Source organism: Thamnophis sirtalis, unplaced genomic scaffold (assembly GCF_051295495.1).
Source record: "Thamnophis sirtalis isolate CommonGarterSnake01/CBP01778 unplaced genomic scaffold, rThaSir2_p1.2 scaffold_6, whole genome shotgun sequence".
NCBI classification, from domain to species: Eukaryota; Metazoa; Chordata; class Lepidosauria; order Squamata; family Natricidae; genus Thamnophis; species Thamnophis sirtalis.
In genome coordinates, this window is record NW_028261386.1 from 111,950,493 (window position 1) to 111,972,770 (window position 22,278).

Sequence of the window (22,278 nt, forward strand, 5' to 3'; positions counted from 1 at the left end):
GCAGAAAATACGCTTTCTGAGCATTGAGAAGAAACTCAGCTACATGTTTACCTTAAGTACTTTGTTACTGTCTGAATAGTTTGACTTCACCTGTCAGTAGCTTACAATTCCAAGGACAGCTGATTTTTTTCTCTCTCCCAGGCTGTGTTTAAACAAAGATAAAGTATTTGACAAAATGCAGGTGATTTATTAGGAGAGTCTTTATAAATTGGTTTAAGTTGGTATTTTAAAAACAAAAACAGCCATCCAGAAGCTAGACCCATTCATTCTTCGTTTGTTCTGAAGTGCGCCATGCATATTACCTTGAAGGTCCTTTGGTCTTGAAGAGTCTATATCAGGTGCGTCAAACTGGATTTCTTCGAGGCCCTTATCAGCATTGTAGTTCTCTGTGGGTCGGCGTGAGGGGGGGGGGGAGAGATGGGACGGCCACTTCCTGCAGCACTTTACCAGACAAAACCCAATACTTCCACATGGGCCATTTTTGGCTAGCAAAGTGCTGCAGAAGGTTGGGAAGCCTGAAAATGGGGAGAGGGGAGTGCACATGGGCTGTTTTGGCTGTCAGAGGCACTGCAGGCTGGTTCTTTGATATTTCTAAGCTGGCCCCACTGGCCAGATTTTAGCACCCTTTAGGTCGGATCCAGCCTGCGGCCTTGAGTTTGACACCCCTGGTCTATATGAACACAGAATAGTCTTTAAAATTAAATAAAGAAAGCTCTCAATTTAAGGAAAAAGAGTGAGAAGCAATTGCTTTAAAGATAATGCAGATGTTAACAAAAGTTTGGTTAACCATAGTAAATGTCATTTGGATAGAACTACTGCTTCTGCCTGAGCTCCTTCACTCTGCAACCAAGTTGACAGTAGAGTTCCCTAGAGACTGATGGTTTTGGGAGATTTTAACCTGCTGTTTCTGAGCTCAGTCAGAAGCACCTCAAAGGTCCAGGGCTGCCATAGCTATGATGGACCTGATCCAGCTTATTGAGGCCAATTCACAGCAGAGGCTACGTGCTAAATCTGTGTTTTGTGCTGATTAGCAGCAGTGTAATCTCGGGTTGAATTTATTTTTATTAGTTAAATTTGTATGACACTCATCTCACTATCCAAAGTGATCTGGCCAGAGTGTTGACATCAGTCCCTTGTCATGATCATTCTCTCCTGGCTCTAGAGTTGAATGGCATATCTTCTTTCTTTCTTTCTTTCTTTCTTTCTTTCTTTCTTTCTTTCTTTCTTTCTTTCTTTCTTTCGATAGAAGAATTGCACTTTACTTTGTGTATGCGTGCGTGTATGCACCTGCACATGGGGAAAATTGGATTACAGAGCAATATCTTTGACCAGATTAATCATTTGCATTCTTGGTTTGTTTTTCTTGATTTGGCAAAGGGAAAAATGTCTCACTGTAACAATCCTTTCTACTTCAAGATCCAGATGGGAATAAGATATCAACTCCTTGCATAAATGCAATATCTCTGGCAACCGCATTGAGTGTAATGTTCTATGGCTGTCAGAATTTGCAAGTAGATAGGAAGTGAGATCATTGATTAAAGACAGAAGCAGCTCCCTATAGGCAGTTAGTTAATAATAACTTCATATGCCACTTTTCTGCTAACCCAAGATGATGGCTCACAGGAGCATTCCTTTATTGCTGATTAAGTAGCATTATGAAAATACTGACTTCGCTGTGTTAACTAAATGCCTTGGTATTTAAAGCTTAGAATGTCAAATAGTTGCACCAATCCCCTTTAACATATCATATAGACTTTTGGTAATCACATTCTACTTGAAATGATCGTAGAAATCGCAAGGTTTCCTTCCTTTTATTTTTCATTTTACGAAGTGATAGGTAGCCAAAATTGTGGTTTAATTATTGTCATCCACATTGTAGTTAAAGGACTGTCAACTTTTGTACTATAGATCCTTTTTATTTTTTAGGGTTTATAATGTACTATGAAAACATTTTCTTTAGATAAAAGTATGAGGTGAAAGGTCTTATAAGTATTCCTTTTTTTCTCCAAAGCAAGGATTTCAAAGCTCCTTTTTCTACACACTTAACCTTTATATTTAAAAGAAATACAGAATGGAGAAAATAAATAGGTCTTAGACTGTTTTTCCATAGCATTTGTGTAAAAGAACTCACTGCTTCTAACTTATTCTCACAACAAACTCATGAAATAGGCTGATATACTAAATGGACCATGGCCAGTCAGTAAGCTTCATAACTCTGAAAATTTGAATAGGGGGGCTTCTCAGTTTTTAATCTATAACTCTGAAGTGGGTGGGTTGAATGCAGTGTTTCTCTCTCTTTTTATATATATATAATCTAAAAAATTTCCCGATGCCAAAGTAGGAGGTAGAAGAGTTTAAATTGTGAATTTTGAACTTTGGATTTTTAATATTGTATGCCAGCTGGAGCACTTTGTATTGGGTAGCTATATAAATTAGATAGATTACGTAGGTAGGTAGCGGTGGTGGGTTGCAGGCGGTATGCCCCGGTACAGGTGTACCAGAGCCTGCCTGGAGCACTGGGTACTGTTCCCTTCCGGTGCTCCGGAGGGCTGGCCCACCCGCTTTCCTTACCTGTCTTTAAACCCTTTGATGCTTCCACGCACGCGCATTGTGTGTACAGTGCCTGCGTGACGCTCCACCGAGCAGCTGAAGCGTCGCGGAGGCGTCGCTAGATGGTAAGATGCATCCGTGCGCCACACACGTTGATGTGGAGGATGCCGGGCCACGTTGCAACTGTACCAGTTGCAACAGGATCCGGAACCCAACACTGGTAGGTAGGTAGGTAGGTAGGTAGGTAGATGATAGATAGATAGATAGATAGATAGATAGATAGATAGATAGATAGATAGATAGATAGATAGATAGATAGATAGATAGATAGATAGATAGATAGATAGATAGATAGATAGATAGATAGATAGATTAGACAGACAGACAGACAGACAGACAGATAGATAGATCTGATGACTTTCTAGGCTATGATCAGAAGGGTACATTGAATTGGCCTGACTTATCCACATTGCATGACTTGGTCATTTGGTTATTTATAAGAAAACCTATAACAACAATTTATAACAAACCAAATTGCTATCGTTCAAAAAAATAGCATCTTTGAGGTCATTCTTATTACTGTTATATACCAAATTTTAATTTTAGCTTAAAGTGTATTTCAACTAAAAGAGAAAGTCTTAAATTAGGAGAAGAAAGCATTGATTCATTTCTTGGTCATGCATGCATATGTCAAAGCAAAGCAGCATAATTAACAATTAGCTCATTAATCCTAGAAAGAAATGATTATTACTTCTCAATATTGTCTAATAGTGAAAGGGCACATAGTCTATATGCAAAGGAAACTCAGATCAATGTGTACATATTTAGGGGTAATGTTAAGACTAATCACCTTTTTAGCGTATATTTGAACTAAAGCATTAGTTCAAATTAGAAAATCTAGTTGATTTGATTAAATGTTTCATATTATATTGCAGCAATTGAGTTTGAAAGGTCAGTTTGATTCAGGTATTTGAATCAAAGTTTTGCAAAGGCCTATCTTTCTGAAACTCCGATAATCTATTTTCCAGGTTAAGTAGATTCCAGTCGCAATAAGGTAGCTTCTTATATTTGTGTGCATAAATTACTAGAATAAAAACTGTAGAGTTGTAATGGTGTGTGGGAATGACCTTGAGAGGTAGAAGAAAGAGCTACAGACTGCACAATTATGATGTAAAAAATATCTCAGTCCAGAGAAGGAGAGACGGCATATGGGAAGCGTTTCAGAAGGAAGGAACTTTCCCTAGTTTTCTGGACCCTAAAAGGAAATGAGGAGAGAAATATTTTCACTCATTTTTGTAACATTCTGTTAACGTAATCTTAGAATAAAAGTGGTATTGATTGCTGTACTTCTTGTGTAAACTACCTCAAAGTAGGGGTAGGTTCCAGCAGGCACTACTGCCGGTTCGCTCATGTGTGCGCTGCGTGTGCATGCTTAATGCACGTTCTGTACGCATGCATAGTGCAATTAAAATTGTTCTGAGCATGCACAGAACTCAAAAACAAGATGGTGGTGCCTATGGCACCACCCAGAGAACCAGTTGCATGGCAGGCCGGGGTTGCTGCCAGTTCCAACGACCCAGGCTGCCAAACCACTACCAGTTCAGCTGAACCGGTAGGAACCCACCAGTGCCTCAAAGTATTAACAGGTCATGAAACCATTAAATATGAGAACTCTTTCTTTTTTAAAAAAAAATAAATTTTTATTCTTTTTAAACAAAACAACACATACAAAACAAAGCAAGAGAGGAAAAGAAGAACAACTTTCCTCCATTTCATCAAGCATGTCATTTGGTTACAAGTTTTTGTGCATCAATTCTTAAATTTAGGATTAACATCACTGGTTTACATTAAATATAGCTGAATGTTTCGCTGTCATTGAGCATTATACGTTCAGATTACCATTAATATCATTTCATTTGTAACAATCCTTTTTTCCTTGAATTCATAATTATCTATCAAATAACAATGAGTCTTTAAACTATTATAGTATCACCTATCTCTAAAGAGTAAAAGCGAAGATTGGAACAAAGAATTCCCATTGGTTTATAATAAAGCATTCATATTTTCAATTGACCATAATGTCTCCAATCGTTCAGAATTCCAAGAATGGTTTCCCATTATTAATTATTCATCCATACAGTGGTTAAGTATTTCAATTCATATATATATCAATTATTCCTTACATCATCATTGATCTGTTTAATATACAAAGATCTTTCTAATGTGAAATGGTCATTACATACAATTATACCAAAGTAGTCAAATCATCCCACTCTTATACATTAAAAACATTATTGTCCTTTATATATCATATAAGTAGTACTCTATATCATAACAGAAAAAATAAAAAAGAAAAAAAAGAAAAAATTATTACAACATAAGTAAACAGTTTCATTCCCAGGTTTTTTTATCCAACCATTGGTAAAACAAGTCCCACACTTTATAATATTGCTCATCCTCTTGTTCTCTAATTTCAAATGTAAGCTTACTCATTTCGGCACATTTCCATTATTTTCTGGATAGTTTCCTCCTGTGATGGTACTTTCTTGTTTTTCCAATTTTTGGCAAATACAATTCTAGCAGCTGTTAAAACATTCACGATCAGATATTTCAAGTCCTTGTTGTATGTTTCTGGTATTATTCCCAATAGAAAGAGTTCTGGTTTTAAATCTATATGTTTATGTATCATTTTCTCCAACCACATGTGGATTTTAGTCCATTTTTTTTTTTTTTTTTTGCTTTGGTACAAGTCCACCACATGTGGTAGTATGTGCCCGGCGTCTGATGACATTTCCAACATTTTAATATGAGAACTCTGACTTGTTTTTAACCTAGTCCTATGACATTAGTACAGTTTAAGATCTTTCTAATCTTAATGTATATAACAAGTCATTGAGAATCAGGCAGCATATAAGTTTAATTTATTATAGTTGTCACACAGTCACCAAAAATGTTTAGACCTGGATTTGGCATTTTTATCCACCAACTGAGTTCTTCCCAAGGACCTGAGAAAGAATACAGATTATAAAATAACAGAGTTTGAAGGGACCTTGGAGTTCTTCTAGTCCAGCCCTCTGCTCAGGCAGGAAACCCTATATACCATTTCAGACAAATAATTGTCCAATCTCTTCTCTCAAACTTCCAATGTTAGAACACCCACAACTTCTGGAGACAAATTGTTCCACTTATTAATCCTTCTAATTGTTGAGAAATTTCTCCTTATGAAATAGGCAGATATTGTTTGATGGTATTAAAGTGTCAACATAGGATATAAGCTGTACCATGTAAATCTGCTTTTTGCAATTGGCTGGTGGTGATTTTTGTGCTCCAGTTCTTTTTGGATTGCATCCAAAACATCTATTTTCTCATACAGTTAATTTTAGTCCATTTATGTGATTTTCTTGCAGGAGCTAACTAGGTGGTCTACTTTGCACAGACAGCATTTGCTTCTGTTGTTCTCTTCTTGAGTCACCAAATTCTTGGTTCCTAAATGTGTTTTACAAGTGGCTAAATCCATCTTATTCACAAGTTTTTTTGGTTGCTCAGATGTGCATATTTGTTCTAGAATTAATGTAGGAGAATCTGGGTGATATAAAAAAACCTCTGTTGATGAAATCTCTTTGGAGGAAGAGAAAGTAGCATAAAAGTCTTCTCCCATTTTCTTAAAATTGTCCATGCTCTCAGCACAAATTTTGAGTATCCAATAAGAATGGTAGAAAAAAATGAAAATTATCTGCTTGATCAATAACTTTCCTTTCATCCCTCTATCATTTACAACTGATGAAGCTTCTTGAATGAGGAGCAAAACATTTTCTTCTTCTTCCTCAAGGAAAAAAACGTCGAGGTGCCTTTTGAAAAAGCACCTTTGAGACACCTGCTTGATCATGGATTTCATTTGTAAAAAAGACGACAAATAGGTATCGTGGCCATTAAAGTTTTTAGCATACGGAATACAGGACAGAAAACTACAAATTCTATATAATGTTCATACTGACATGTTTTGGAAATAGAATTAATTTCAGATACTTGAGTCATGTGGGTAGAAAGGAAGTTATATATCTTAAAACTGTAAATAAGATGAATCATTGGCTGCTGGTTCTCTGAGGTTTTATGAATGATAACTTCACACCTGACAAAATTTGGAGGTTTTTTTTTTTCTTTATTTAGGCTCTAGTGAAAATTTTCTAAAAATGGTCATCATCTCCCAGTCCACTCCACAATCTAACCTCACATTTTTTAGAGTTAGGTCATAGCTAAAGCAACAATAAGAAAGAGATTTCATCAATAGTGCAGTACACCTGTTTTTCAGACAGATGTGAATGTTTTCTATATATTATAGCAATACATAGTCATTGGGGCACTAAGGATAAAGAATGTCCTTATATTTTTTATCAAAAATGCCCTATAGGATTTTCTCTGAACCCAACAGGAAGTTCTCCACCTCTATATAAGATGGATATATTTTAGGAGTTCAGTATTAGTTTATTAAATACATTTTTCTAGTATAATAATTCCATTGGAATACTCCTGAAATTGACATATAAATTCTGAGATCAGATTTTAACTATTGCAACAATCTTAAGCTTTTTACAGTGGTCCTTTTCCCAAACTTATTTAACTGGCTCTAATTTAGGTACCATATTTTTTGGACTATAAGACACACTTTTTCATTCCCCCAAAAGTGGGTGGAAATGTCTGTGCATCTTATAGACCGAATTCAGCCCTGTTTTTGGCCTTCCGAACCACCACCACCCCACAAGTCCCATTTTTGCCAAAAATGGGCCATCTTTTGTACAAACGGGACACGTGTAGGGTTTGGGAGGCCTGCAGAGTGCTCCTGGGAACTGGGGTGGCCAAAAATGGAATGCGCAGAGGATTTGGGAGGTCTGCAGAGTGCTTCTGGGGGCTAGGGAGGCCAACATTTTATTGTTTTCCTCTTCAAAATCTAGGTGCATCTTATACTCTGCTCCGTCTTTTAGTCCGAAAAATACAGTAATAGTTTTTTTTCAAGAGTTAGGTGCAAAATCTATTGGTTTTCATTATGCATGTCTAGCGGTAATAATGCAAAACTTTTGGAAAGCTTTTATTTTTAATGTCTTGCACAGCCCCAATATGGACACATATATTGCCCTTGGAGTGTACTCTCAAAAAAAATTGAGCACACTTTGTTTTCTTTCCAGCATTCTAGAATTTTGAATAATTTTTGCCTTCTGACATTTTTGGAAGGTTCCAATCTTCTTCTTTTTTGGGGGTGGGGCGCATTAGCTATTTTTCAGGATTTAGTTTTATCTTCTTTGTATAAATCTATATTGGAATATTGAGTTACTAAATCTCCTCTCCTGGCCCTCTATCCTCTTAAAGATGTGTTGCACTGAAATAGCTTGCTGGAAGATTAAGAAATACTGTTAGCCAATATGGTAACTCTGAAATTATATCACTTTCCTCAGACTTCTATGGTTTCAGAACTTTCTTATATTCCTTTTCTGCACTGTTGTAACCATTTTATCAGCTCTTATACTTGTTCAGCACCCTACCTGTCAGCTGTACATGATTTACTGTTGTGAAAGAGTAAATTCACCAAAATATGCTTTAAGAAAAATAAGTACTTTCCATTTGAAAGTATACTGAGCACCTGCTGCTCATGGCTCATAGTTGTTTAGAAAAATATGTGATCCCTGAAGAACATCAATGTACATCTATTTTCTGGTTGAAGCACTCCACTTTCAAAGCTACAGTGTTTTTTCCCTTGAATGAACTTCCTTCTTCATACTTCTTTCTTTGCAGCTGCTGAGGGGGGGAAATGGCTCTTTATTGAAATGTGCAAGTCCCCCCCCTTTCTCATTGAACCAAGGCAATTAAAAAAAATAAAAGCAGTTGGTGTTGAATTCTAAATTTGAATTAACCAATTCGACTTATTAACTAGAAGGAATATATATATATAGTACACACCAGAAATACACATACACACACACGCAAAGTAGACAGATATATTTACATGTGCACATTTGTGACTATCTTCTGTATATGGAATGTTCTGTGTATCTTGTCTTTAGGATAACTTGTCAGATTTAAGGCTTATTTAAAATGAAAGAAAGCCAAAGCAATTTTCTTTATTCCGTTTCGGTCTCCTAAGGCCTCTTTCCCCCTGGTGAGCTCATAGCAACAGGGGGGTTTAGGAGAATTCAGCTTTCTGCAAATTAATGTCTCGCATCATGAAAATTCAGGACTCCCCTTCCCCCTCACCTTGAAAAGTAATACAGTGAGTGTGAGTATTATTTCTTGCCAGCGGGTGGAAGATGAATGATTTTGTCACAGTTTTCCTGCTTGATGAGCAGTGTCCTGAGGGTCAGGCTTAAGTCTGTGTCACTATGCTACTCATTACTCTTGAGCTAAATAAGGGCTGATTAGATCGAAATTGCCTAGCACATGGGCCGCAGATGAGCTCAGTGAGTAGGGGATGCCTGCTATTCAGACTGGGAGTAACCCCGGTGTGCGAATATGCTACATTCGAACACATCATGGGAGGACTGAGGAGAACGGGAGGCTACTCACTGCTGCCAGCAAAAGAAATTGAAATGTAAAAGGTGGGGGGGGGGGATTCTTTGATGCTGCAGTGTTTAGAATTTGAAATGTAGGAAGTGACAGGTTGATGGTACTTATTAGCTTTGGTCGGATTAGAGAACAGTCATCTGGCTTGTATAGTGATAGAAGCAATCTCTAACTATCCTGGCTGCAGCTGCTGACAGGATTGATGCTACGTCCTACCATTTGCTTTAATGGTGCCGATGGGAGTGGCCTAGGCACATTGGTCGTGATTGGCGGTATTATTCACGGTTTCAGTATTCCAAAATTAGGGACGGGAAAGGGAAAAATGATTTTTTTTTCTTTGATTGAAAAGAACTGGATTGGGAAATACATGAAATAACCGCAGGTAGTCCTCGACTTACAACCACAATTGAGTCCAGAATTTATGTTGCTAAGTGAGAAATTTGTTAAGTGGGTTTTGCACCATTCTACGACTTTTCTTGCTCGCATGACCCTGGGACATTGCAACTGTCATAAATGTGAACCATTTGCCAAGCATCTGAGTGTGAATCACGTGACCAAGAGGTCATAAGTGTGAAAAATGGTCATTAGTCACTTTTTTCACTGCCGTAACTTTGAACAGTCACTAAATGAACTGTTGTAAATCGAGAACCTACCTGCAGTCAGTGTGTAGGATGAAATAGTATTTTTTTGTGGAATATATGATGGGTTAAGATAACTCTGTCATATATTTATTTAAAAGTTTGGGGTTTTTTTTCTTTGGGGAGGGGATCTTACTTCATCCCCTCAAGTATAGCAATGGCAATAGCAGTTAGACTTATATACCGCTTCATAGGGCTTTCAGCCCTCTCTAAGCAGTTTACAGAGTCAGCATATCGCCCCCACAATCTGGGTCCTCACTTTACCCACCTCGGAAGGATGGAAGGCTGAGTCAACCTTGAGCCGGTGAGATTAGAACCGCTGAACTGCAGATAAGTCAGCTAAAGTGGCCTGCAGTACTGCACCCTAACCACTGCGCCACCTCGGCGCATTTCACAGTTCTGAAACTACAATATCAGTGAATTCATTTGCATCAAATTCCTCAGAATAAATATTTTGAGATCCTCCAAAACCGGAACTAAGCAATCAGAAAAATGATTTTTCTTCTTCTTCCTCATTCTCTCATGATTTCTTTGGCACTAATCTTCTGCATTTTAGAGCCTTTTCCTGAAACCTCCTTTGGATTTCTTTTTTTTTTTTTTTAATGTTTCTCATGCTGATTGTCTCCCTTTAAAAATAGACATAGATATAAGGTTTGTTTTTCTATAAATACTGGTTTATTTCCTGAATTCTTTATAAATATCGTAGCAAATAACAACCTCCTTTGTGCATTACAGCTGGACTGAGGTTCAATTCTATCATTCCCAACCAGGATTGGAATTGAGGTTCATCCTCTCTGGAGGATATTAGGTTGGGTAAAAATGGGATCAACGGCATGCAAGCAACAAGTTATGAACAAGTTATCAATTCATGATTTCCCTAATCCTTTTTTTGAAGTGTAACTTCCTGCATGGGTTTATTGTGCTAGTAGGTTGGACTTCTAGATTTGAGTTCAACTGGCAATCCTAATTTAAGGAAAATGGTTGTTGTGCATCTTATGTGTGCATGCCAACATGTGTATTAAATGTTTCTCCCAAATCTTCCTTAGCGGGGACGGTTCATGATTAATTTCTTATCATCTTCCTTTTAGGTAAGTATGATCCTGCTTTGTTCTTCTCTGTTTTTCTTCTTCTCTTCATCTTCACAGGGAATAATTTTGTACAGATAGTTCTTGACTTATGACCACAATTGAGCTTAGAATTTCTGTTGCTAAGTGAAACATTAATTTTGCCCCATTTTATGATTTTTCTTGTCACAGTTGTTATTGAATCATTGCAGTTGTTAAGTTAGTAACACAGTTGTTACGTGAATCTGGCCTCCCCATTGCCTTACTTGTCAGAAGATGTTGCCTGGACACTGAAACCATCATAGATATGAGTCAGTTGCTAAGCATTTGATTCAATAACTCCTTCCATATTTCCCCTATAGAGAAGAAGAGTTTCATTCTCGGAAGTGGATGATAGTTAAGCAAAGGGCCAGCTCGTTTTCCAGTATTGCTCACAAGGTTACTTAATTAGCAAAACTTTCTTTATTTTGCCTTAAAAGAAATAAAATCTTCTTCAATGTTATTTTTGCTTTTAATTTTTCCTTTTTATCTGTTTATATAAGCATCTTTCCCATATCTCTGTTTTAGGAACATGGCAATTTAGAAATGCAATTGAGAGAATGCTCATTGTTATCTTTTCAATTCCAAAGGGGTGGAAGGCTGCATTTCATTTAATTAAGAGTTCATTACAAAAGAGTGCCCTTTTCCTGTTGTATTGTTGTGCCATACTGAATCTCTGGAATTTTTAATGACTCCAGCCACCTTTTAGAAGGTCAGAAGATTGAGTGATTGGTACTACTTTAATAAAAAAAAAAATTTTCTCCCTAAACAAGAACTGTTCTGGAAAGTCCTTAGTAACTCCATCTCCATGTAAATGAACACTGTAAATTGTGCAGTGAGAATGAGGGTGGAAAGGAATTAAAATAATTCCAATAAATGGTTTAATTTATGCCTCAGCAGTTAAGCATGCTCCTGGTTAACAGAAATACCCTTCGGCTACACAGGATTTTGGAGGGTTGTAGGGCACTCATTTGCACATAAATAGCCATTAACTGATAAATTCCCAAAGGTCTCCTGTTGCATGCTAGTGGTTTTGACCTACTTAGCTAGCTTAAATTTGTTTTACAGAATTATTATAATTCTATCCTTGGCACTTAAACTTTGTGATTAATGCATGCCTCACAATACAATTAAACTATAATTACACAGATTTACAGTTTGCTATCATGGTGTTATTGTTATTACAAAAGAGCTGGGTTTGGCAAATATTAGGAGAATTAGGGTTCTGATACCCATCGCTTTGCAGTTATTAAGTGATTATGTTAAATGGGACTCCTTTACTTCCGAAGGAGAAGTGGGCAAGAGGTGAAACATTAACATATCAGACAGCTTTAAAGTGATAGTGCAGAAGCTATAAAGTAATTTCTGTCACATAGCTAAATTGAATTGGATGGTACTGTGTCTCTTCAAACAGAGAGAGAAAAATACAGTGCTGAATTTTGTGACTTCAGATCATTCTGTAAAGGAGTTTAAATGTAGACATTAGGTTAGCAGGGATGATTATTTTGAGCCGTGTTGAAGTGAAGTTTTTAGAGTTGCCCATGGAAGCACCTCAGTTGAATTCTATGGTGGACCTATTCAAACAAGAACCCTGATCCGCTCACTGCTAAATCAGATTGAAGAACAATCTGAATTCTTCTGGCTGCATTCAGCCCAAATATACCAGAGGGGTTGATTAAGATTAATGAGAAGGGCATGTTTGCTATAGCTGTCTACAGTGGGTCAGTGGCAATTTGCAGCATCTGTAATACACATCTGACCTGACCTCTCTGCTCTTTAATATGTGTCTGACCTGCATGGCTGCTTTGTGACAGCACATGGAAATTGATACAGACATGAAGTAGCATTTGCCTCTTACTCTTTTGAGTATCGTGCCACATACTTGGATTTTTCAACATAACTATGATTATAATTCCACCCGCAAGATTCTTCACTTTGATTTGTACAATTTATTGCCTGCATTTGTGGGAGGAAATGTTAAGAAGAAGAAAACTGCTTTATTGATATTGAAATAATGATGTGCTTATCTGGGATTGTCAGTTTATGATCTGCAGATCTCTTACTAAGTATGAAAGCACATGTTATGGTGGCACCAACCATCCACTCATATGCACATGTGTTAGAGGACAGAAAAGATGAGAGTAGCTACAATTGTGGGAATATTGATAACCATTCAGCCACATGGGAAATGTGGACAAAGTTTAGTCCCAGTTTTAAAAAAAATAGAGTTAACTAATGTGATATGAACCAGCTATTATGATTTTATTGGCAACCGTACATAGGTGATTTGTCATTATTATTTTTTTCCAACTTTCAAGTCTAGATTACAACTTTCAGATTTTCTGGTAATCTACCAAATTTATAACCAGATCTGATACCTCTTGGTTTATTAAAAATATGTCAAAGCCAACTAGATGCAGCCACCTGCTGTAGTCTAGAGTTGCAAATCCCAAGTTTTCCAGCTTGGCGGCCTGGCCTGTGTGTGAAAGAGAGACTGGTAGGTGCAGGTGCATGCCCTCCACTCATGCAAACAGAGGGAGGGGGGAGAGAGGGAGATCTCAAAAATACTGCAGCATGTACCAATAGTCCTTGGGTTACAATGGCGATTGGGAACAGTATTGCCATTACTAAGCATTGTAGTTGTAAAGTACAGTGTCAAATATGCATTGCTTAACAACAGCAATTCAAGCAGTCCTAATTGCCATTGTAACCCCAAGACATGTAGGTCATTAAGCAGGAAGCAGCAGGAGTCCCAGGTAAAGAGAGAGGGGATACTACAGAGGAGTGGAGGAGGCCCTGAGTGGCCCAGCGTAGCTTGTACATGGATTGTGGGGGAGGGGGGGGAAGGTTCTATAGTGTAGCAGCCAAGAGAAGGAGGACACGTGTATGTGCAAGTGCGGGGTCGAGGGAGAGAGGGCACTATACATGCAAAGGGAGGCTATGGGAAGGAGGGGTGCAGTGTGCTGCAGAGGAAAACCGGGGGAGAATTTACCAGAGTGACATGATAGCTTTCCATTGACTTTGTAGACAGCTGGTAGCAATTGTAATCATGTGAACCTGGAACACTAGCCAAGTGCCTAAATTGCAATTTTGTGAAGGGAGGGTAGAGTGGGCAGAACTTTGAAGATCAGTTGCAAACTTTGAGGACGGGTGTTATTGCTTGTTCAGCACTGTTGCACCTTCAAAGAGTTTTTGAATGAGTAGTCAGTAAACGAGACCTATCTGAAAATTAATGATTCATCTTGAACCAAGAATTAAAAAGCGCTAACCAAAAGAGAAAATGGTCACCATGCAAGATCAAGTTTCTAGAACTACCCGTTAATAGGTTGCCCTCTCAAATAGAAAATAGCCTGCAATAATAAGAGTACTAATAGATTCCATTGATTTCTCCAGCTCAATGCAGGCTATATGCAAACTTTCACAAAGAGAGAGGGGAATTTATGATACATTTGTCACATCCAGCCAGCAGTGCTGCTGTTAATACATCTGCTTGCTTGGTGGTTTTCCTTGATCCTGTGGAGTGAAAGGACAGGAGGATCAGCTCGGATCTAAATGAGATTACAGCTAGTTCGACAGCTTATCTGGTCTAATGCCAACTAGTGTGGCTTTGCACATCCTAAGGGGTTTACAACAGAAACTGTTTATTGGGTATCATCAGTTTACTCAACACAAGCAGGCTAATCCTCCTCATTCTCAGCATGTTGCAAAAATTGTGTGTGAGTCCAAACCAAAAGCAAGTATAGCCAGAGGCTTGAGAGTCCATTGTCTTGCTTCGTATTGATTTCCCCATCCTTTCTTTCAGATTCATTCAAAGTCGGTAAAAATAAAACCAATAAACAACCCTATCACAAGCAAGAGGTTAATCTCACCTAAAAAATCTGACAAAAGCATCCATTAACTCTAAGAAAAAGATGGTAGCTTTTCTTTGCAATTGCTGTTACCCCAAATTTCAGGAAGAATTTTTTTAAAAAAATAAACCACCTGAAAGCACAGAATAATGAAATGGTTTCTTATCCAACAGCAACTACCATTTTCAGTGCTCTGCAGCGTTTGTATTAGTAGGACTAAGTACTAATTTGACTCAATTTAAAAACCTAGGCTATCATTAGCTGTCTCAGCTAATTTCCCTCCCACTCCATGTATGTGTCATAATTATTTATATATCTGGGTTTTTAATGCTGCTTAAACTTGAAAATTAAATGACAATATAATGCTACTTTGTATAGTATTTGTGGCTCTCATATTTTCTATCTGACATGAAATCACTGTAAGTTCCTTCTGTGATTTTTTTTTTAAGAGTAATGTAAAAAGGTTCCCCTCACACGTATGTGCTAGTCATCCCTGACTCTAGAGGGCAGTGCTCATCTCTGTTTCAAAGCCGAAGAGCCAGCGCTGTCCGAAGAAGAGCATTAGTAAATTAACCAAAATATGCAATGTTTTTCTGTTAGTTATAAGTAGAAATTATATACATTAGAATAAAGGTTCATAACTTGATATCATAGATGCACACCTAGCCCAGTGTCAAATCTTCAATATATATATTTTAGATTTATCTCCCAAATTATCACCAAATGTAATTTTTAATGTAACAGAATAAATATTTCAGATTAAACATTGGGCAAACAGATTATCTTTTGTACTCTTATGTATAAAAATTTCATGTACTGGTTTTACAAATGAAAAAGCAGAATAATATGGAATCCTTTAATGATCATCCTAGACACAAAGCAGGATTATACTTAAAACATAATGAATAAACTTTGTTCAGAATAAAAATGTAGCATTTCTTCAATGTCTTCTATGTTATTGAACAGTCCTCTAAAGAAGCATTTGGTAATAAACATATATTGGCAGAGATTGCTGGCTTCCTTCTGTCATACAAATGGGGCAAATCAACATGTTTTTGTTTCTGTGAGACATTTTATGTACATATACTGTAGCTTCCTACACCCACCCCCGCCACCCCAAAGATAGGTCCCTAAATGAATTTATTGCTTAGTTGGTGTTGAAATTTGTTAATGCTCATGATAGAACTTGTAAAATATTCCCCAGTTAATGTAACTAGTTAGCAGTAGTTGATGGCGGCTTTGATCTCATACTCTGTTAGTTTGAGGAGGCAAGATGTTTTAAGGGAACCTCATATAGGCTTAGTAAACCTATATAGATATTTTCAGATAGAAGATAAATAGGAGGGAGGGAGAGAAAATTAGCTCCTCTAGTTGCTGATGTTTGAGAAAAGTTTGTGTGGTCAATGGTAGATATCTCCTAAAACATGGTTTGGTTAGGAAATGAAATTACATTAGATTTTTGGTTTTCTACATGACAAGTTGAGGCAAAAGAGTAAGAAAAACTATGAATGTAAGAAGATATGCATAATGATAGGTGAGTAAAGAAAGAAAAAAAAAACAGAAGATATTAGGGATAGGAGTCCACACATATCAAAAGCCTTGTCTTCATCGCAAAAATGCAGAATATATACTCAAGCATACAGAGCATATGGAAGCCAATCCAGAAACAATACATTTCCTTTGCTTCCCACACACTTCCATCTCCAGGCAAATAGACTTTTCATTTGTATGATCATAGTTACAGCTACTCCATCATTCAAAACTGGATCTAATTGAACTTAAAAATAATCCCAATTTTAAAATAGTCAACATTTTCCATAGCCATCACAAAGTCATCAATACATGAGACTTTGCTGTGTTTAAAATGTGTTTCCAGTTGTAAATCGCTGCTGACTCTACAATATCTATGATTTGATGAATAATTTGCATAAAGATCACACAAATTAGTTCTTATATATTAAAACTAACACTTTGGCATTTGTATATGAACATACCCTGTGTAGTTTTTTGTTTTTTGTTTTGTTATCCAGAACATTTATTCTTCATTCTACATATGTTCATAAATTGAGGATCCAATTCTGTTTTGAACTTAAGATAATTGTTTTTATGAATTCAGTTTTATGATTTCCAAAGAATTTATTTATTTTTGAAAATATTGCCACGGTTTCCCCACAGATTAAGCCTTCAGCTATATTGTAACGCACGGGAGCCTCCATGTATAAAATCTGTGGAGTTCTTGGCACTCTCTCAGTTTGGTTGTTTGCATGCAAATGTTTCATTACCTGATCAGATAATATCATTAGTGCTAGTTAGTGTGACTTCACTATTCACCTCTGAATTTCTTTTGTTCAAATGTGTAAAATCTGTTTATTTTATAAAAGAAGATGTATCAGCTTAAAATATCTAGATTGCAGCAAAAAGAAAACTAGTAAGTCCCAATCATATTGATGGCAAAAGCTCTCCTGTTTATGTGATTTAAAAGACACAAAATTCTGCAGATGCAGTTACATTTCTTACAATTGAGTTTATTTTCTGCAGATAATTTGGATTGTTGGAAAATGTTGGAGTGTTAAATCCAAAGGTGTTTTAAGTGATAGTTTTAGAGTAATGATGATGTGGAAATACATTCATGTTTATATACTTTTTAAAATCTAAATTTAACCTTTTAGATTCTACAAATATTATGCCATTTTAAAGTGTATTTCCAGACTAAATTAATATACTGCTTAAACCTGTAATGTCTCTTTCATACATCTCTACTGAATATGTATCTTCTTAACTGCATGGTGAATGTGTTGTGACAAGCTGATAAGATTTTTTTTACATGGTATTTTAAATTTTCTTATGCCAAGAATTTGCAAGAGGCTACATCAGTTCGTTGGCAAAGATATGTCACAATAATGATTCTTTAATTTTCTGATCTCTGTTGGTTAGCTGAAGAGCATAATACATATATATGTGAGTAGCAATTATAAGTTTCATCCTTTTCATTGTGAAAAACAGGCAGATGACAACAAAAGTAACCATTTGTCTGAATAAAATCCAAAAGTTACATATATGTTTGATGCGTGCACTAACATGTATATATGTTTGTGTGTTTTAAGGGGCACATCCCTTGAGCTTCTCACTAAGAAGTAAAATTTCTTTTGCGTTGAATTTGATTCCTGATAATACTACAGATACTACCATAGTATTTATAATAGTACAGAGGTGATTTGCCCATGTCTTCTTTTGACTTCCCATTCAAACTAATAGCCTTGGGCCCATTCCACTAATACCTAGGTCTGATTTTGCAGTACAGCTTGATTCTGTCCCTGAAGTTTATGCAGCTTCTGATACTCCTTGAAAAATTACTCCTGAAGATGGGCCAATAATTCAAAAAAGCGTTTTGTACGATGCTGTTATGCAAAAAAAAATGCTTATGCAAATATTTATACATATGCAGCTACATAGTGGTTAATTCTTGCAAATTTTCCCATAGGGAAATAATACACCATATTTTTTAACAAAAAATACTATCTATCTATCTATCTATCTATCTATCTATCTATCTATCTATCTATCTATCTATCTATCTATCTATCTATCTATAAATCCATGTTACACAATTCTAAAAAGTATAAAATTCAGTCAATAGATACATTTTGACTTTTCTTATTTGCGAGGAGCTAAATAGATCTCCCCCCCCCCATCTAAATTTAGTTAAAAGTAGTTGTTTTTTTTTAATCAATCTTTAGATTTAGGGTTGATTTTTCAATTTCAAATACACAACTACTGTATATAGGCCCCAAAGTGAGGGGAAAATAACCCAGAAAACAGATATTATATTGTGTTTCTCTATTTATTATTCCCTTATATATTTCAGATGGTGTTTTTTATCAAGGAGGAGTCCATAATGTTAAATGTCAACCATAAGTCTTGTTTCTTTGACTGATGCAGACATGCAATAGAGCATCTGTTTCTGTGTTTTTTTCCTTGTGATTTTCATCACGTTTTTCTTCCTTGCGGGCTGCAATTTATAATTTTATTACAAAGTCTTCTGTTTCAGGCAGATTAATGCAGTTGCCACAGATGGATAAGGCAAGAAATATATACATTGAACAATCCAAAGTGAGGGAGGAGAATAAAGATAAAATGGAATTTCCACAGGCTTTTTGCCTTGGTGCTTCCCCAGATTATTATGGGCTGTGTAGACCTAAACACTGCTAGATAATGAACATAACTCCAAGCAAATTATCACAACAGTCGTTGGTCCCATACAAAATAAAGTCAGTGGAAAGAAACACCGTTCTTGAAGAGTTAAGATAAAATTCACAAATATGCAAGTCCTTTTCTGCTTTCAATCTGGCTACTACCAAAAGGAGTTTGAAGACAACTGCCTTTCCTTGTTGTTTGCTACTGACTCCTACCTTGTCTTTGATTTTACACTGCTGTTTGTAGAATTTAATAAAGCAAATGTAATAATGCTACGAGTACCTTAATCTACAATCTCAATTTAGCTGACCATGAGATAAATAGGAGCAGGAATGATAGTGCATTTCTACGGATTGTTTTTAATAAGCGTGTTATTTAGTTGATCGTCCAAGAGCAGCAATGCCTCGCTTTCTAGTCTGCCAGACAAATTTATTAATGCTTCCTGCCCCTCCTCCAACTGATTCCCTGCAGACAAATCTCTATTGAGCCTTTAGAAAGTCACAACTTCCAAATTAGATTAAGTACTAGGAATTGTACTAGCAGAATCAAAGAAAATTGAATGCGTTATTGAATTCATGCCACATTGTCTCTATGAAGGACTGACTTTAGATATAACAGTAACTTTAGTCCTTAGTTTGCTGTGAGTGTTGCTGCCACGTACTTGAAAAGGGTTAATCTTTGTTTGTTTGTTTTTTCATTTATCTCTACTGAGACTGCAAAAAGAAAAAAAAGCTTCAGTGATAAATGCTTTTGAGGGGAAAAAAATATTCATAGATTTCTATGCCTGACCCAGTTTCTGTATATCGTGCATAGAAAATTAACAAATCATGAAAGATTTGGCATTGAAGTGTAAGCTTACTTACTTGTCATTTGATAAATACATTCATTTTAGAATTGCCTGTTTCCCATTTGGGCCTGACATATTAAGAGGTGCATAATTAATGGATGACATAAATAATTAACATTAACTTTACGGTGCTTAATATGCCATCATTTATCCATCAAATTGCTTGTATGCATAAATGTCCTTCCATCAAGTTTTGAATTACGAAAGGTGATTTCTAAATCCTTAGATTCTGTGTTGCACAATAACCAGTGCATCTTTTTTTAAAAAAAAAATTCAATTACTCTTCCTCCCAGGGCAATAGACTTTATGGTCACATCACCTTTATTTCTTCTTAGAACAGCACATGAGCAGTTAAACCAGGGACTTCGGTTAGGGAATCCAGGCCCCAATGCACAGCCTTCATCAGTGGCGAAAGAGCACCACCTTGCTGTTGCCAAAGCTCTCTGGAGAAATTTCTTTCCCTACTTGAAGGGCCAGAGGATGGTGAAGACTCCCCCTCCTCAGATTGCAGATACAGCTGCAGGTTTGTACTCCAACTTGACCTCATCTTTCTTGTGACCGTGATGCATTCTTCCTGTTTCTAAATAACTTGTTACTGGATATAGTAGAATCTACCTACACATTGTAAGATTCCTGTAGGCAGCCTTTTGATGCATTGCATATACCTCGATGGGAAGAGAGAAACTCATATTTTCCTCTTAGTAGAGGTTTCACTTTATTCATAGGGTCCCTCGGCTCTATAAATCAAGTGGCACTTTTTTTTGGTTAGATGTTCATTGTATTGGAAATTGTGTACTTGTGCTCTTAAGCAATGTTAACGGTTGATACGTCACCATATTCAATACCATGCGTATTCTCCGTGCTTAAATGAGTTTGTTCAGAGTCTCTTGCCGCTACAAATTCCCTTCCCTCGGGTTTCTCTAGGATTATGATAATCTTCACTGTTCTGTAAATATATCAGGTAAGATTTCAAATACATTGTGTGACTTTAAAAAAAAATCCTATATTCTGGAGTCTTGTAATGTAAGAATGCCGCTCAAAATTCTAGCAGATGAAATGACATCTTCCAACAAAACTATAATAGTGGTGATCCTTGACTTCACTGGAGCTGTGCCCACCCAATCCAGTTCCTTTGTATTTTAATATAGTACTATTTCTTCCATGATATTCCCGTATACTAACTCCGTATATTTCAACTCAGTGCAAGAAGGCTTGCATTTAGTTATAATACCTCACTGAATCCATTTCAGTATTATTTGTAAAAGATAGATTTGAATTTAAATGTATTTTCCTCAATATGAATTAAGAACTGAACATATGCATTCTTAAAAATCCTAATCGTTAATGAAAAAAGACCTTGAACTTCAGCAGCTTTGCAATAGTTAAGGTATAATAACGGCGGAATAAAATGCAATTTCTTTGGCATGTAATGGCATATGGATACGACACTAAAGCAGTGGCTCTGGTACCTTCTTTTAGTCAATTCTAGTTTTCCTTGCATAGTGCTTTAAAAGTTTTTAAAAAGGAAACTATATAATTGATCATCAGTAACATTGAGAATATAGCAATGTTTGTGTTAAAATGCTAAAGAACAGTGAAAGTATGAGTTTCTTAGTGCATATTCAATGAATGAATAAATGACATAGCACAGTTAAGTTTTAACTCATTTTGATTGAGGAATTAGTGCCAATATCATTTTCCTCTTTCCCCAAATGTCCATAAAGATAAAAATAAACTTGGATTATAAATAGAGTGGGTTGATCTATGCTAGAGAGTAAGTCCGACTGATGAAGCTGGCTTGACAACATATAGCATAATCCGTGTCACTTTATGATTGCTATTTCCAGTTTCTTTCATTTGTAACAATAGAATTTCCTGGAAATAGAAAGCAGCTGGTGGAAACAGGTTTTAAGATGCAAACAGCAAGCAGGAAAAGCTGAAGCATATGTCTTGAAGCTCTGCTCAAGATTTCAAATTATTTATATTCACTGGGGAATGGGAAAGAATCTTAGTATTTTTTAAAAATCAATTATATAAAAAGCATGGAAGTTTGTTCTACTTCTCTACTCTTCTAACACATAGCCACTTTGTTTTTTTAAAAAAACAGGTTTGACTTTGTTAGCTTTGGATTTACCCAGCACATGTACCTCAGATCTCCAGCCTCAGCCAATTATATCTATGATGCAGTTGTTTGGATGGGATGATATGGTTTGTCCTCGGCTGGTATCAAGGTATCTAACTCATCTGATACAAAACAGGTAAGCCATATAACATCCTGGTTAAATAAAAACAGGTGTCATAACTTTGGTTTACTTTGTCTATTGCAGTAACAAATTTTACTGCAATAAACAGGTTTTTTATTGCAGTAAAAGATTTTTTCAGTTATATAAATAACTGCCAATATTATCCTTTATCCAATACACTAAATAATCCAATTTCAAAAGCCATTTTGTCATGCTTTTGTCAAGTCTGACTTAATTCTTTTTAGTCTGCTAGGAAGCAGATGTATGGTGGGGAAAGGGGAACATCAGGAAAAAAAAAGAGGATAG

General features: G+C 36.3%; 1 protein-coding gene across 1 annotated transcript in view; it reads left to right on the forward strand.

Moving 5' to 3' along the window:
* MMS22L (MMS22 like, DNA repair protein) overlaps positions 1-22,278 on the forward strand; it is an 87,343-nt gene that overhangs the window by 43,888 nt on the left and 21,177 nt on the right. The window contains exons 15-16 of the mRNA XM_087719151.1: positions 20,065-20,252; positions 21,837-21,987. Coding sequence (XP_087575277.1) covers positions 20,065-20,252; positions 21,837-21,987 — 339 coding nt within the window. The remainder of the gene's footprint in view (positions 1-20,064; positions 20,253-21,836; positions 21,988-22,278) is intronic.